The sequence below is a fragment of the Rattus norvegicus genome, chromosome 13, assembly GCF_036323735.1.
Source record: "Rattus norvegicus strain BN/NHsdMcwi chromosome 13, GRCr8, whole genome shotgun sequence".
In the NCBI taxonomy this organism is placed as follows: domain Eukaryota; kingdom Metazoa; phylum Chordata; class Mammalia; order Rodentia; family Muridae; genus Rattus; species Rattus norvegicus.
Window position 1 is genome coordinate 106,272,458 of NC_086031.1, and position 16,528 is coordinate 106,288,985.

The following is a 16,528-nucleotide window of genomic DNA, read 5'->3' on the forward strand; positions in this document are numbered from 1 at the left end:
TGAAGATGGGTAGGTCAGAGGACAACTTGCAGAAATTGGCTTTTTCTTTCTAACATGTGGGTCCTGAATATCAAACCAAGGTTGTCTGGCTTGGCTGCAAGCATCCTTACCCCTGAGCCATGTCGCCCACCTTCAAAGCCATTTTGATTTGCATTTTGGTACCATGGCTTTTATTCTTTAATTTTCTGTTGGTTTTTAATCATTGAGAAGATTCTTTGGTTCTTTGTGTAGTGTCAGGACTCCTGTTTGGCTAGCTGGCCTCTGTTTTAGTCTCCAGTGATGTAACTGAGCTCACATGACTGCTCAGGGCTCTCCAGGTGGCAGAAGCAGAAATTTCTCTAAACTAGATTCTGAGACATAGGATTGAGGTTGGCACAGCAGCGGCTTACTGCAGAGGCATTGCGAGACCCAATGGAGTCTGCCAATGGAGTCTGCCAATGGAGTCCAGGGAAGAAGGATACACAATGACGGAGACAAGGTGCGGACTCGGGAGACTGCCAGGGTCATCTCAGCTGTCAGAGGAATGACTTGACCATGTTAACCCATGAAGCAGTGGCCTTGAGGCACATAAGGGGCTGTTCTTGTTCTTAAAGAAGCAAGAAGGCCAAAAGGATTCTCCCATTGCTAGCAGAGGACAGAGGGGCTCACACTGCCCCTGGCTCTGCAGGTGTTGGTGGGGAGTCTCTCCAGCGAGGTCAGGCAGTGCCAGAGTGACTAGAGCCCCAATCCTTGCTAATGTGTCAGAGTCTATTTTCCTTTCATGTCCTCTGGACTTTCACTGAAAGGAGCTGCCTGCCACATGAGGATCAGGGAAGAGTAGCACTGAGTCACTGTTAGAGCAGATTGTAGAGCTTAGTAACTCCGTTTGCCTCCCCACAGTACCTTGACTTTGGCTTCTGGTTATTGTCCTTCTAGGGGATGGCAGACTAGAGTGGCAGTAGGCTGTGAGTACTACAGGGGTCACTTAGCCCAAGTTCTGTGTTCATTCTCTCCACACAGAGGCAGAGGTAACTGTGGGGCCAAGATGCAGAGCAGAATCCTCACAGAGTGGGATCTTCACCGAGGAATGGAGTCTTCATGGAGTGGGGTCTTTACATGCGTGCACCTGTGCACAAGGACACATACTCTAACACACACGCACACACTCCCACAGATACATATATACACACACACTCACACACACGCATACACACATACTCAATATACATACACACTCTCTCACAACATGTATACACGTACACAGACACACACACACTCTCTCTCACACACATACACCCCCCCCCCACACGTACATGCACATGCACACACGGCCACTCACACATCTAGCAGAATAGCACGGTGGTGCTGTATTGTAAGCTGTGTTAGGCTGGGTCCTGCAGAACCTGTGCAAAGGGGCTTTAACTTTCACGTTTGTGATGCTTAATTTTATGAGCCAACTTGACTGGGTCTTGAGTTGCCCAGATATTGGGTATAAGGACATTTTTGGGTGAACTTAACAATTCCGTGTGAGTTTTAAGATTGTATTTTTGTGAAAATGCCATTAGAATTTTGATTGGGATTGCATCGAATCTGCAGGTCACTTTGGGTGATGTGGTCACTTAAATAATATGAGCTCTTCCAGCCCGTGAACCCTAGCTGTCTTCCACTGATTTGTGTGGGAGGCGATGTCTTTTTGATGCTCTGTTCAAGTAGTGGGCTGCTCTCCCGGTGAGGTTTTGCTTGGCTTCAAGTTTTGTTTCCATTTACTAATTGTACAAATAGGAGGCCCCAGAGTCCCTTGGCTTTGGGTGTGAGGAGAGCACCTGTGCTGCTGTTACCTCCCAGTCGCTCTCTTATTTGGCAAATATGGCCACCAGGAGGGCTGAAGAGCCCTTATCTGACTGAGCAGAGCTGCTGTCATGGAATCTTGCCCACACTAGCATTTATCTTTGGTTTTGTTTTTTAATTTCTGACTTCCCAAGCCTGTCTGTTCTATGGCAGACAGATGTCTAGACTCTTCTGTGTAGGAGTTATTTTGGGAAATGATTCTTTTGGGGGTTTGAGTTAGTCCTAGTTAGGTTTCTATTGTGATAAACACTGTACTGGTTGGTCTCGTGTGTCAACTTGACACAAGCTGGAGTTATCACAGAGAAAGGAGCCTCCCTTGAGCAAATGTCTCTGTGAGATCCAGCTGCAAGGCATTTTCTCAAATAGTGATCAAAGGGTGGAGGGGAGGGCCTACCCCATTGTGGGTGATGCTATCCCTGGCTTAGTAGTCTTGGGTTCTATAAGAAAGCAAGATGAGCAAGCCAGGGGGAGCAAGCCAGTAAGCAGCACCCCTCCATGTCCTCTGCCTCCAAGTTCCTGCCCTGTGTGAGTTCCTGTCCTGACTTCCTTTGGTGATGAGCAGCAATGTGGAAGTGTAAGTTGATTAAACCCTTCTTTCTTCCCCAAGTTGCTTTTTGGTCATGATGTGTTGTGTAGAATACAAACCCGACTAAGACAGACACCATGACCAAAAGTAGCTCAGAGAGAAAAGGGTTAATTTCACTTCACTGATAATAGTCCATAATCAAAGAGAAGTGAGGGCAGGAACCTGGAGGCAGGAACCTGGAGGCAGGAACCTGGAGACAGGAACCTGGAGGCAGGAACCTGGAGGCAGGAACCTGGAGACAGGAACCTGGAGACAGGAACTGCAGCAGAGGCCTAGGAGGGCACTGCTTACTGGCTTGTTCCCGTATCTTCTACCGTATTCTTCTACCCTTTTCCTGCAACCTTGGACCTCCTTTCTAGGAATGGCACCGCCCACAGTGAACTGGGTCCACCTACATCAATCATTAACCAAGGAAGTACCCCACAGATTTGCTTACATGCCAATCGGATTGAGGCATTTTCTCAGTTGAGGTTCCCCCTTCCTAGATATTCTTAGGTTTGTGTTGATTTGGCCAACACTAACCAGTTCACCAGCCACTTCTTCATTCTTCTCTATAGGATCATATTCACGTAGAAGCAAATGACACTTGCAAGTGAGTCACTCACCTAAATACAGGTCCTGTTTTCCTGTCTGCCAGATTCCAGGCGCCCAGCTGTTGGGACCAAGTTTATCCTTGATTAACTCATGTTCTGTTTTCTTGGATTGAACAGTGCTCAGTCCCTCTGCCCCAACTTAGATACACCTCTCTTTTTCTGTCTGTCTCTCCATCCTCTTTATATAGTCTGTTGACCCCTGTGTTTCTATCCACTCTTCTCTCCAGCTCCCCGTTTCCCCTACTATCCTTTCTGCTCACCTACAGTATTTGCCTGACTCTTCTACCCTAATTGATCCTCATCTTGGGCAGTCTGACACGTAGGCCTTGTCTGTAGGATCTGCTATAACGACCATTCCCTTACACAAAGCCATCAACCACGGGGAAGATGGCTACTTCCCGTGTCTTTCCCAATCTCAGGGGAACTGAGGCAGACTCAGGAGTGTGTCATCCAGAATGGAATTAAACAGGGAACCAGGCACAACCCTTCCCTTCTCATTGCTTGTCTGTTACCCATGTCTGCCCCTTCTGTGTGTGTGTGTGTGGAGGCAGGAGGAATGTTCTGGAAACACCTCAGTATTCTAAGAAGAAGCAGCAGTTTTCAAGCAAGGGGGGAGACTAAGTATGGAGGAGGCAGATGGAGAAGCTAGCCTCTGTGGAAGGAGTGTTTCCTGCCCTCTTCCTGAGGGTGCCTTGTGCTATAACAGATGACAACAGAGGTGGTCTGCTGAGTCACTGATGGAAAGTCTCATCATAGTTAGAGTTTCAGAGGCAGACCAATCACAACAGTGTTTCATTTTAGTGCTCCTGTAGTGCTTGAGGAGACCACACAATAGAATGATGAAAAGCATGGATTTTGAAATCACAGAGGTCCAATTTTGAGTTCTAACTTCACTTGGATTTAACTGCCTATTGGGCATCTGAGGCCCGAGTCCTCAGTCCTGTCTGGCCTCCCCCTTGGGGGCAGTGGATAGAAGGTGTGGACTCAATGGTTCAGACTTTGCAATCAGGTGAGAAGGAGGCAGTAAGCTTTTTTATTAATTATCAGGGAATGCCCTTCATACCCTCCACCTCCCAAGCAAGTGTGTCCTCCAAGTGGCAGTTCCCGAGTGGCTGTCATTATCTGTGTCACCAATCTCTAGGTTCTCAGGCAGACTTCAGGTTGACCCTCATTTGCAAGTTACCTTTTCAGCTGCAGCCCCACTTGGTGTTTACTGACCGTTTATATGGAAGCGGCCACCATGCTGGCAGCAGGGCCTTTCTGTTCCTCCTATGGGCATGTAGAGAGACTCAGTTTTCCATGAACCAGATGATGAAAACTGTGATGCTTCATTAGCAATATCACTTCATGAAGGTTGTTAAAGGGTTAAAAAACCATGGCTTACAGTAATGCATGACTCAGAGCAAATATCAGTCAAGGATGTCTGTCCTCAGTGGTGACTGAACACCATCAGTATGGGCTCCCTTTGTTCTTAATAATGCATGGCAGATCACGAGGTTGTGTGGGCAAACCCTAACATACAAACACGCTGTTCTGGACAGTAATTTTCACCTCATTATTTACAGTTAGAACTAGAAAAGAATATGTGTGTTAGGAATGGTGGAAGGGGGAGAGGAAGTGGTGTCATGATTATTGGGAGCTTTGTGCTGGTATGGGAGCTCTCTTCCCTTCTCTAAGTCCTCTGGTAGAGAAGATCCCTAGACCTTCTGCATGTCATGGAGAGCAAGGGTGGCTGGGGGAGGGCACTCACTTCTTGGCAGTCACAATCTGTTGCAGGATGTCTTAGTTACTGTCCTGCTGTTATGACGAAACACCATGACCAAGCCACTTATAAGACATTTAATTGGAGGGCTCACTCAGTTTCAGAAGGTTAGTCCATAAACAACATGGCAGTAGCTGACAGCTCACGTCTGAACAAGTTGGACACAGAAAGAGAGAGGGGGGGAGGGAGGGAGGGAGGGAGGGAGGATGAACTAGTGAGTCCACTGGGGCATTCTCATTCAAACTGCCACACAGGATTATAGAGGAGAGGTGCGTTTGGGGCTTTTAATTCTGTTTGTGTGAGTGTTCGTGGACAGCGTGGGTGCCTTGTTGACTTCAGTGTATGCCAGGCCGTCTGATCCAGGGATTCTCCTGCCTCTACCTACATCTCACTACCTGTATGCTGGGATTACAGACAAGTACTTCTGTACCCTGCTTTGCATGGGGTTTAGGGGTCTGCACTCTGATCGTTCTGCTTGAACAGCAAGTGATTAATTTTCCGAGCCACCTCCCAGGCCCTTTGTTTTATTATTCTGACAGGGTCTTCTGTAGCTAAAGCTGGCCTCAACTGTGCTATGCAGCTACAAGTGTTGAGCTCCCAGTCCTCCTGCCTCGGTCTCCTAAGTTCAGGCTCATAGGTGCACAATGCTACTTCTGCCTTCTGTTTTTAGGACAGGGTCTTGCTGTATAGCCCTGGCTGTCCTTTTATGGCAATCTTTTGCTAAGATGTCAGGCATATGTCACCTTCTTTAGCTAGCTGCTACATGTCTATGTGTCTTGGCAGTTCATTATGTTCAGAGCCCATGTCTTGCAGTCTGATTGTCTTACAATCTTGCCTTGTAATTGATACTTAAAGGGACAGTTAAAAGGCACTTATGTAAGTAGGTGAGATGGAAGGAGGACCTGGTTGTAAGATTTCACTGGAAGCTAATCTTTGAAAGTAGTAGGCATACACCTTCACTTCAAAGCTGATCAAACTAGGGTCATCAGTATGGCTTGGGGGCTAAAGGTGCTTGCCACACAAGCCTGGTAACCCGAATTTGACCCCCCCAAATCCATGTTAAGGTAAAAGGACCAAATAGACCCTCTAACATTGTCTTCTGACTTCTGACCTCTTCTGCCCCATGGCATGAGTGTTCACATACATCATGCCAAAACACACATCTTGCCCATACGTCATTCACACACATCATGCACACACACACACACCATGTACACACATGTCATGTCCACATACATCATGTACACATACATCATGCCCACACATGTCATTCACACACACATCATGCCCATACACATAATGCGCCCATATATATCATGCACATGCACACATCACTCACACACACACACACACACACACACACACCATGCCCACAGATACCATGTCCACACATGTCATGCCCACACACACATTATACACACACACATCATGCGATCAACAGCAACAGTGACAATGAGATTAATAGAGATAATAATAAATGCACTAAGCTATTTTCAAGGAAGATGATTCTCCCTGTCCCTCTTCTGAATGGCTTGGCTCAGCGTGGCTCCCGTCTTCCTTGCCTTTATGGTAAAGCACACTCTGTCTTTGGTGTTTCTTTTTCCTTTTATGAAATGTAATAATCTTTACAAACCTGCCAAATCACAAAATAAGCTCATCCATGCAGGGCAGAGCAGTCTGTCTGACTCCATGAAGACAGAAAGAGTGGCTGCCTGCACTGTGAGTGATTTATACACTGTCCTAGGGGCTGAGGGATGGCTCAGTTGGTAAAGTGCCTGCTGCACACACAAGGACCTTCATTTTAATCTACACTATCTGTGTGAATGGCGGTGTGCAGTGGTGTGTGCCTGGAACTCCAGTACTGGCATGGACAGAAACAGGTAGATCCCTGGAACTCATTGGCCAGCCAGTCCAGCAGAGTCAATATGAGAAGGCTATATCTCAAAAACTAGATGGAGGCCTACAAGCTCCACATGCACACATGCACACATGCACACATGAACACATACATGCACACACATGCACACATACATATATGCACAAATGCACACACACAATGCACACATGAACACATGTACATATGAACACATGCACGCATGAACACATGCACACATGCACATACACATATGCACACAAATGCACATATGCACACATATATACACATACACACATGCACACATGAACACACACACAAATACACACATATACACACAAACACAAATACATACACATGCACAAATGCACACATGAACACGCACACAAATACACACATATACACACAAACACAAATACACATGCACAAATGCATACATGCACACACACAAATACACACATATACATACAAACACAAATACACATGCACAAATGCACACATGCACACACGCACACATATACACATACATACATGCACACATGTGCACACAGCCACACTAACAGATACTTACATGCATAATGCACTTGCTTTGCATTATTGATGTGCTTTTCAGTGAGATGGAAAATTAGGGACTCATAGTGTTTCATAGGAACTCACTGATGTACACGTAAGTGTAGAAATGCTATTTCAGTACAAAATAACCTCCTAGTTAGAAAGGCCATTATTTCACTATTTACACACACACACACACACACACACACACACACACACACACACACACACAGTACTTATGCTCTCCAGCTTATAACAGGGAAGAGTATGTATGTATTTCTTAGGGGGTGCAGTGAGTAGAAATATGTGCAGGGGACGGAGCTAGCCTAAAATAATGGTCACACTGAAGACTCAGATTTTTATCTGCTGAGTTTAAACTATTGAGATTGAAGAGGGACAGTTGATTTCCTGAGACAAGAGGTCTTGACAGCTTTTAATTTTCAAAATGTTAGAAGCACAAGAACATGACTAAACCAGTGTGACCCGGCCCTGGCTCCTGAGTCAGAGGGAGGCTGGCTACTGACATGTACCTCTGTGGCTGAAGAATTTCAAAGTCTGAAGAGGCTCTGTGGTGAACCTCTAACAGTTCTCTTCAGCAGTCTCAGGAGGATGGCCTGGACACTGTCCTCATGAGGTTTCTCCCTGTATGTCCTGTGAGGCAGTGTGCTATCCACTCACTTCCTTGGCTTCTGTAGAAAGGCCTTGTAGAATGACCAGGGTTGGTCAGGGTCAGTGAAACCAGTTTGTGTCTTTAGCCCAAGAGAAGGATAAGACTGAGGTACAGTCCAGACCCTAGAAGAATCTGCTCTTGGCTTTTCTCTGCTTTGTATTTCTGCTGTGCTTCCAGAGGAGGGAAAATCAGGGCTTGGCTGTCTCAGAGGAACTCAATGCCCTCCCACCTCCCAGGTTGGTGGCTACACATGCTTCCTTCCCTGGGACACAGTGAGCTTGGTTAGCATTTCCAAAGCTTGGCTTTCCGTCTTCCTCCTGGGGACAGGGTTCTGCCTGAGAGACTATACTCAGAGCATTAGGATTGCTGAAACTATACATGCTGACTAATGCCTTGCCTTATGTGCCTCTTCTTTCTTTTTGAAACAGACACTAATTTTGTGTTGGGGAATGCCCAGATCGTGGACTGGCCCATCGTGTACAGCAATGATGGATTCTGCAAGCTGTCTGGCTACCACCGAGCGGAAGTGATGCAAAAGAGTAGCGCCTGCAGGTACGCAGTGTGCCTCTAGGAGTGCCAGAGTGGGAGGATCGCCTGGATCTGACTCTTCGGTGTCTAGTGAATTTCTATGGCCACAACTCCTGTAGTGTGTGCATGTGCTGGGAAACCCAATGGAGATGTGGAACACAGTTCCTACAGGTGACAGACCAGCAGTCAGTAAGACAGGGAATGGAACACAGAAAATCTATATGCTGCGAGCTCAAAAGCTTATGACGTTTAGGTAGAACTTAATGTGAGAGTTAGGAGATTAAACATTTTAAAATTAAGTAATTAAACCAAGACAGTCACGTAGTTCAGGCTGGCCTCAAACTTGCTAGGTCGCCAAAGATGACGCTGAGCTTCTGATGTACCTGCCTCAGCCTCCCAAGTGCTGAGATTACAAGTTTATGCCAGCACGACCTGTTTATGCAGGTCTGGGGTCTGAACCCAGGGCCTTGTGCACGGTAGGCAAGCCCTCTACCAACTGAGTTATGTCCCAGTGTAAATTTGTATGAACATTTTATAGAGAGTAATGACAAGGTAAGGCCTCATTTATAGAGCTGTTCCTCAGCCAGAATTGCTCAAAGGCACAGCTGTGTAGGTTACCCCAGTACACTTAGGCCTGGGTGCTAAAATAGCTATTTTCAAGGTGCTGAGCCAGCATGGAACCTGGACCCTACCAGGCATTTCTCTGCAGCCATGGCTGGATCTTGGCTCGGATGTCCAGACTCCATTTTCTGTGGTGTGTGTGTGTGTGTGTGTGTGTGTGTGTGTGTGTGTGTAGTAGTAGTAGTAGTAGTAGTAGTAGTAGTAGTAGTAGTAGTAGTAGTAGTAGTAGTAGTAGAACTATCATCTAAATCAAGAAGTAAGCTCATCATGGCGGACGGAGGTGCCTCATCACGCTGCTGGGTTTCTCGTGTCAGATCAGCCTCATAACCAATGGTTGGCAAACAGTGCTAAATGTTTGGATGACATTTGAATTTTGTTAAGCTCTCGATTGCTGAGCCTGACAAATGGACAGTTCAAGACTTTTCTTACTGCTTATAGATTTGGAAATTATGTTTCTGAAGCACACGAGTCTCTTGCATTCACCGTCTGGTCTCCCACTGAATATCTGTCCCCATCTCTCCGTCTCCACCTGCAGATTCACAAGTGTCAAGTCCCAAGATTTGGCTTCACTCTTTGGCCTGACCCTAGCAAGCATTTCCCCCTTTTTCTTATTGGCTGTACTCACCTCTAGGACGACAGATACATCCCCTTGATGAGTTTGCCAACTTTTATACAATGCTAAGCGATGTATTCAGCCGTAATTCCTGAAAGCTCCCCTCCTGTCTGTGCCGATTGGATTCCTGATGGCTTGGGCCTTCGGTTTTTCTTATTTCGTGCATTGAAAATGTTTCCGTTCTAATGTCCAGGTAAAGCTAATACCTCCCTCCTAGTGAGCTACGGCTTGGAGAAGTCCATGAGCCCAATGTGAATGGGTGTCCCCCCATACTTCACCTGTGGGGACTCAGATGTGGGGTCTCTGTCTGCCTATGAGGAGGCTGCAGCTGTGGGTACCAGTATGTCCCTTAGATGAAGGTCACTGGTCTAGAAAAATAACTCGGCAAGAGAGAGACACAGAGAGGTTATCTTGTTCCAGGCTGGGATGATATAGTCTCCATCTGTTCCTCTTTGTAGAGATATTTTCCAAGCTCCATTTTCTGTTTCCCTGGCTCCCGGTTGTAAGTACAGCCTCGAAGCCAAGTGCTCCGTGAGCCTCTACAAGGACATCTACACAGTCAGTCACACCTCCCAGTGACCAGAGGAACATAAATTGAGAAAATGACTCTAGAAATTTAGCAACTGGGACTTTCTCTTTACAGAGTTTCAGAATTGGGACGCCTGGAGTGAACCGCTCTGCTCCGTTCCTGCAGTTAGCCCGTATAGTGCTTGACTGGATGTTTGGTCTAAGTCAGGAACTGTATTTGATAGTTTCTTTTTTCTAAAATCCTTCAATTCTATGAGTCAAGTTTTCAAGAAAAGGCTAGAATACATTCAGGGTGGTGCAGCATTAGCTGATGGGAAATGCATGGTTTAGAGGCCACACCCCAACTTCTGCAAGGCCTGTGGGCAGGATCAATAGTTGTGCCTGAAGGCCTGGGGTCTGCAAGGGGTGCTTTCTGGGCCCTGGGTGGTATTAGAGGATATGGCTTTCCTGTCTGTCTCCTCTTGCATTTTGTTTGTGTCTTGTACCCTGGTTCATCCTACTTAGCTGAGGCTCTATTCTGCTCCTGGGAGGACTGGACTCAACACAGAGCTCCTGGTTCTCTCTATGGGGTTCTGACCTTCCTCTGCCGCCGCTGAGGGCCAGAACTCATAGGCAGTGCCCTGACTATCCTGAGATTTTTCTCTGATCTTTTACATGCTGTGTATTTACTTCCTTAGGCTGCTTTTTTTCCCCCTAAAATTGAGCAGCAGGAAGATGTATTATTAAAGGCTGTAGGACTTGGTTCTGTCAGTGTTTTAGACTGAGAGAAAAGCTGTGCAAACAGCAGCAGAATCCATCCTTCCTTAGCTGCTTCTTTGTGCTAGAGCATCAAGTCGTACCCCCTTTCTTGTTTGGTAACTTCTCTCTCTCCCCCCTCTCTCCCTCTGTTTCTCTTTCCCTTCCTCTCCCTCCCCCTTCCCTCTGGTTCACATTTACCCAGTCATCTTCCTCAGAAGTTTCCCAGCGTTGGGTTTGTTTCTAAGATATGATTTGACTTCATTTCTCCCTTGCTTAAGACCCTCCCAGCCCTCTAGTTAGTTGCAGGCTAAGGTGTCATTTAGCTTCGTGGCTGAGATTGCTACAGTCTCTTCTGCTATCTTTGTCTTGTCTATTGCAACATCTCCCTTCCCTGTCTGGAGTCCAGTCACAAGGAGCTGATGCACACCCACGTTTTGCAATGACCTCTGACCTTTAAGTGGCATGCAGACTCATCCGGCAAGCTCCCTTCCTTCCCTGCCTCCCCAGCTCTGAGGTCTCACTTGTCCTTGCTTCCCAGAAGCAACATGGCCACCCTGGTGCACTGTGGAACTCCTTCTTCTAGATCTACTGATTTCTCATGTGTGTCTGTCGTTAGAGGCTTAGTTTTTAGGGGTAGAAATGGGAAAATGGAGGCTTTTTAGAAAATAAGAACAGTTAAATAAATGTCTTCTTAAATTCAATTAATGTTTTCACTGTGTGCTCTTGTAGGTTTATATATGCAAGTGTTCATGTGTGTTCACATGTGTATATGAATGTACGTGTGTTTTCATGTGTATGTGTGTATGTGTGTGTTCATGTGTATATGCGTGTTCAGTGCTGGGTGTGGAACACTTAGCATATGCTTGCAGATGAGTAGATACTGACTGACTTGCTAATGAGATTTTTGGTTGACTTTCAGTTTTATGTATGGAGAGCTGACCGACAAGGACACGGTTGAAAAGGTTCGCCAGACCTTTGAGAACTACGAGATGAACTCCTTCGAAATTCTGATGTACAAGAAGAACAGTGAGTATCGGAGGCTCAGAGCTAGGGGTGAGGCGTTGCCTCCAGCTCTGTGACTGTTTGGTTTTTCTTCTTTCCCCTCCTCTAAGTAGAAGACGTTGTGTGTCACTAACCGATTAAGACTTCATCTGTTTTTCGCTCAAGAGTTACTGTTTTTCCTCTTGGCTCATTTATGGAGAAGCAGAAGTCCTGTCCTGTCGTCTGTCTTTGGTTCTACCTCCCGTAGCTCCTCGCACAGTGAGAGACTCCTATAGGTGCCCAGCTAAGAGTCTGTGAATCAAGTTCTCATGCTGGCCCAAGGAGACAGTTTTAACTGCACGGCATTGGTCTCAGTCACAGTTACTTCTACTAGGGATACAAGGAAGTTCATGGCCACGCCCAAGTGTAGACCTTGTCTCTTAGGAGGCTTCTTGCTGAACAGAGGTGAACTGTTCTAAGAAGGGAGAAAGGTGGAGTCCATGTTCACAGTAAGATTCATTCATTTGTTGGGTTGGTGGGGGGGGGATGGTTATGTTACAGATCAAACCTAGAACTTCTAGTGTGCTGGGGAGGCATTTGATCAACTGGGCTGCATCCTCAGGCCCTAGGTTCTGTTTTTAAAATGACTTTGTTTATGAGTAATTCTGTTCTTTGGTTGAAGAAAACACCTGATGTCAACCTCTGGTCTGTCTCCACATCCATGTACACCTGCACTCACGCCTGCACATGATGCAAACACGTGCATGCACACACACATGTGGATCACCCATAGCCAATGAAGACTCCTGCTTTTTATAAAAGTAGGATTGATCAACAGGTTGTTGGTTCAACTAGCATTTCTGGAGCATCCCAGATGGGGCATGAGGATGTACGTCTATTGGGTGGTGTTTTGGGGTCAGTGATTGACAGTTTGTTTAGAAAAGCACATGCTGCTTTCACCTCAAGAATCTGGAACTCTTTTCCTGTCTGGCTGGAATGCCAAGGGATTGTTTGATTGGTGGTTATACAGGGGTTGACTCAACAGCACCGTTCTTGTACTTTGTTGCTAGAACTGGTGCTCAACGTTAGCTTATCAGTAGGTCACCTATCCACCGGACTCATAGTTATAGGAGGAATGAGGTGAGTGAAGGATTGTGAGGAGGTCTATGCTGGTCACTTCACTAGCGTAGAATACAGTTCCAAGCCAGAGCTCTTACCAGGAATGTGTGCACAGCAGCCTTGTCATAGAGAAGCCATGCACAGCACATATACCCTGAGCTAATAAAGTTGTGGTTTCCCACACTGGAGCCTTCATGCGCTGAACAGTGTGGTCTGCCCCACGGCACAGAACACTAATTGGTAGTGGGTGTTTTTTGTCTTGCGCTTTTGTGTTTTGCCTAAGAGTTTTAAAGTCATTAGACTATACATTCAACTTGCCCAAATTCAACTATACCTTTGGAACAAAAGGGAGAGAGAGGGTAGCTAAGTTGCTAGGTGATTTCACTTTTCACTCCTTCCAGTGGGCACAGGCCCCAGAGGGAGTAGAGATGAAGGCGGGGACTCCCTGCTCTCTGAGGCTGAGGGCCTGTAAGGTGAGTCTTTCACCGCATGGCAAGTAATCCTTGCATTGGGAGTTCTGAGCTTTAGGAAGGTAGGAGTTTTCCATGCAAGCTACCTGGCTAACCACTAAAGGATCCACATCTCTCCCCACCCCAGAGGTTGTGGTAGGGACCTAACCCCAGCCATGGAGGAACAGGTGACACTGAAGGACAGATGGCAGTCTCTGAAGTAGCACATTGACCTTGGCTCTGCTGTGAGGCTGATGTAACCGCTCTTCACTGTGTCACATCTGATTTTCCTTTCTAGCCTTTAGCAGATAAACTTGACACGGATCTGCACTGTTTAAAAATGGTTGGTTCCCTCAGCTCTCCCAAGTGGCCATGGATTTAATTCAAATTCCTCACCTCACAATATACTGTGCCAGGTCCTTGTGTTCAGTGTTTGTTCCCTGGCCATTCTGCCTCGTTGAAATATAGGCACACAGTGTGGCTATTGCTTGTGCTATACTCTGCCTAGGGACAAGGGTAGTCAGTGTATAGCTTGCTTGCTGAGCTCTCTGTGCATTGACTTTATCTGTGCTGGAAAGGGACATTTCTTATTTATATCAAGACATGAGTGGGTCAACAGAGCTTTGTATGGGGCCAAAAGAGCTGTTCACAGGGCTCAACAGAACTGTGTACAGGGCCAGCAAAGCCGTGGGCAGGGCAAGCACAACTATGTACAGGGGTCAGCAGATCCACATGCAGGGGCTAAAAGAGCCATATGAAAGGTCAGCAGACTTGTGGCCAGGATAATCTCACACAAAACATAAGGCACAGACTGAGGATTTAATAGCAATAATACTGATTTCCTCCTAGGAACCTGACTTCTACTTCCCAACTTCTGGCTTCCAAATTTTACCATCTCCTGAAGGTTTGGTTTGTTGAGCCAGGAATTATATAGTTTTTTGTTTGTTTGTTTGTTTTAGTATTTGGATTCTATACTTATTTCAATTGCTTTTTATTGGCCAACTCTATCAAATACTGGCTTGCTGCAAGAACAAAAGGACAGATGCCAAGTCTGTCCTTACAGAATCCACAGTATAGCCATGGGTGGGTCTCTTAACCCTGGTTCAGGAGGTCAGGGAAGGAACTCGTCCTGACAGGCATAAAGGGTAGATTTGAGTTAGGCAAAGAGCACAGCTTTCATAATGCAGGCAGAGTGGAAAGCAGAGGAGAGAGCTTGAGAGACACAGCAGTGCTTCTCCGACTTTTACCTGTGTGGGAACTCACCTGTGACTAGAAAGGTATACGTCCGTGCAGTGAGTCTGAGAAGGTGTGAAGTTTACTCTCGGCTGTTGTCCGTATGCCTGGGTCAGGTAGTACTTTCTCAGTAGCCAGGATCAGAAGAAGCTCAGGAAGACTGGCTTTCACACCTGTGGGGTGTGTCTTTCATAGCTGTGTTCCTAGTACCTGTTGCAGAACCTCACACATTCATAATGTGCTCCATCAAAACTCATGGGATGCCTGGAAGTGACAGCACATACATGACTGTAGCCCCAACACTTAGAAGACAGAGATGACAGGATTGCTTCAAGTCCAAGGAAAGCCTGGTCTGCCTAGTGATGTCAAGCTTGGTCAGGGTTTTATGAGACAGCCACCCTCCTCCATGTTGCTCTTGCTGATTTGGTCTCGTGAGGTCCCATCTGAATGGCCCATTACTCTTTGTTTACAGAATTCTATGTCTTCTGAGTCTAAAGGTCCACACGTTTGCATGTTCTCTCCCCAGACTAGAGGCAAAGGTTTGTCAGTTCTCCGTACCAGTTTCCTGTATTAGGTTTTTTTTTTCCCCCATTGCATGCTCACATGCCTGACCAGAAGATCCTGAAGGGAGGAGGGGTTTATTCTGGCTTGCAGTTTGAGAGAACACAGTCTGTCACAGAAGGGAAGGCATGGCGGTTTGTGGCTCCGTGGTGTGTAATGTAGGGATGCAACGCTGCTGGTCGTACTTTGTCCACTGCCAGGGAGCAGTGTGAGAGACTTTTATAATTCCTCTCCTGCTGGGTGCTGTTGTTTGACTGTGGAATGTCTCTCACGGGCTCACAGGCTTGAATACTTGGTTCCCAGCTGGTGGAGCTCTCGGGAAAGTTTGGAACCTTTAGGAGGTGGAACCTTGATATAGGAAGTACATCACTCCGGACGGATGTTGAGATTTTATAGCCCCACCCCACTTCCTCTTTCTTTTCAGCTTGCTGACTGCCAGCCAAGTACTTCTGCTGCTGTGTCTCCTCTGCCATGATACACTGTGTCCTTTTAGAAACAGTGAGCCAACATCAGCCATTTCTTCCTCCTCCTCTTCCCCTCCTCCTCCTCTTCTTCCTCCTCCTCTTCTTCCTCCTCCTCCCCTCCTCCTCCTCCCCTCCTCTTCCTCCTCCTCCTCCCCTCCTCCTCCCCCCTCCTCTTCCTCCTCCTCCTCCTTTTCCTCTTCCTCTTCCTCTTCCTCTTCCTCTTCCTCTTCTTCCTCTTCTTCTTCTTCTTCTTCTTCTTCTTCTTCTTCTTCTTCTTCTTCTTCTTCTTCTTCTTCTCCTTCTCCTTCTCCTTCTCCTTCTCCTTCTCCTTCTCCTTCTCCTTCTCCTCCTCCTCCTCCTCCTCCTCCTCCTCCTCCCCTCCTCCTCCTCCTCTTCCTCTTCCTCTTCCTCTTCTCCTTCTCCTCCTCCTCCTCCTCTTCTTCCTCCTCCTCCTCTTCCTCCTCCTCTTCCTCCTCCTCTTCCTCCTCCTCTTCCTCCTCCTCTTCCTCTTCTTCTTCTCCTTCTCCTTCTCCTTCTCCTCCTCTTCTTCTTCCTCCTCCTCCTCTTCCTCCTCCTCTTCCTCTTCCTCCTCCTCTTCTTCCTCTTCCTCCTCCTCTTCTTTCTCCTCTTCCTCCTCCTCCTCTTCTTTCTCCTCTTCTTTCTCCTCTTCCTCCTCCTCCTCTTCCTCCTCCTCTCGTCTTCCTCCTCCTCCTCTCCCTCCTCTTCTTCCTCTTCCTCCTCCTCCTTCAAGTTGTTACTGTCTCAGCAACAGGAAGAAAACTAACACACTGGGTGTTTACTCAGTTCTGAGGTTTCCTTATTGACAACAG

General features: G+C 46.9%; 1 protein-coding gene across 2 annotated transcripts in view; it reads left to right on the forward strand.

The window, feature by feature from the left end:
- Positions 1-16,528, forward strand: part of Kcnh1 (potassium voltage-gated channel subfamily H member 1) — a 302,612-nt gene that overhangs the window by 19,357 nt on the left and 266,727 nt on the right. For both annotated transcript variants that reach the window (XM_017598933.3, NM_031742.3), the window contains exons 2-3: positions 8,292-8,415; positions 11,811-11,917. In XM_017598933.3, the coding sequence (XP_017454422.1) occupies positions 8,292-8,415; positions 11,811-11,917 (231 nt within the window). The remainder of the gene's footprint in view (positions 1-8,291; positions 8,416-11,810; positions 11,918-16,528) is intronic.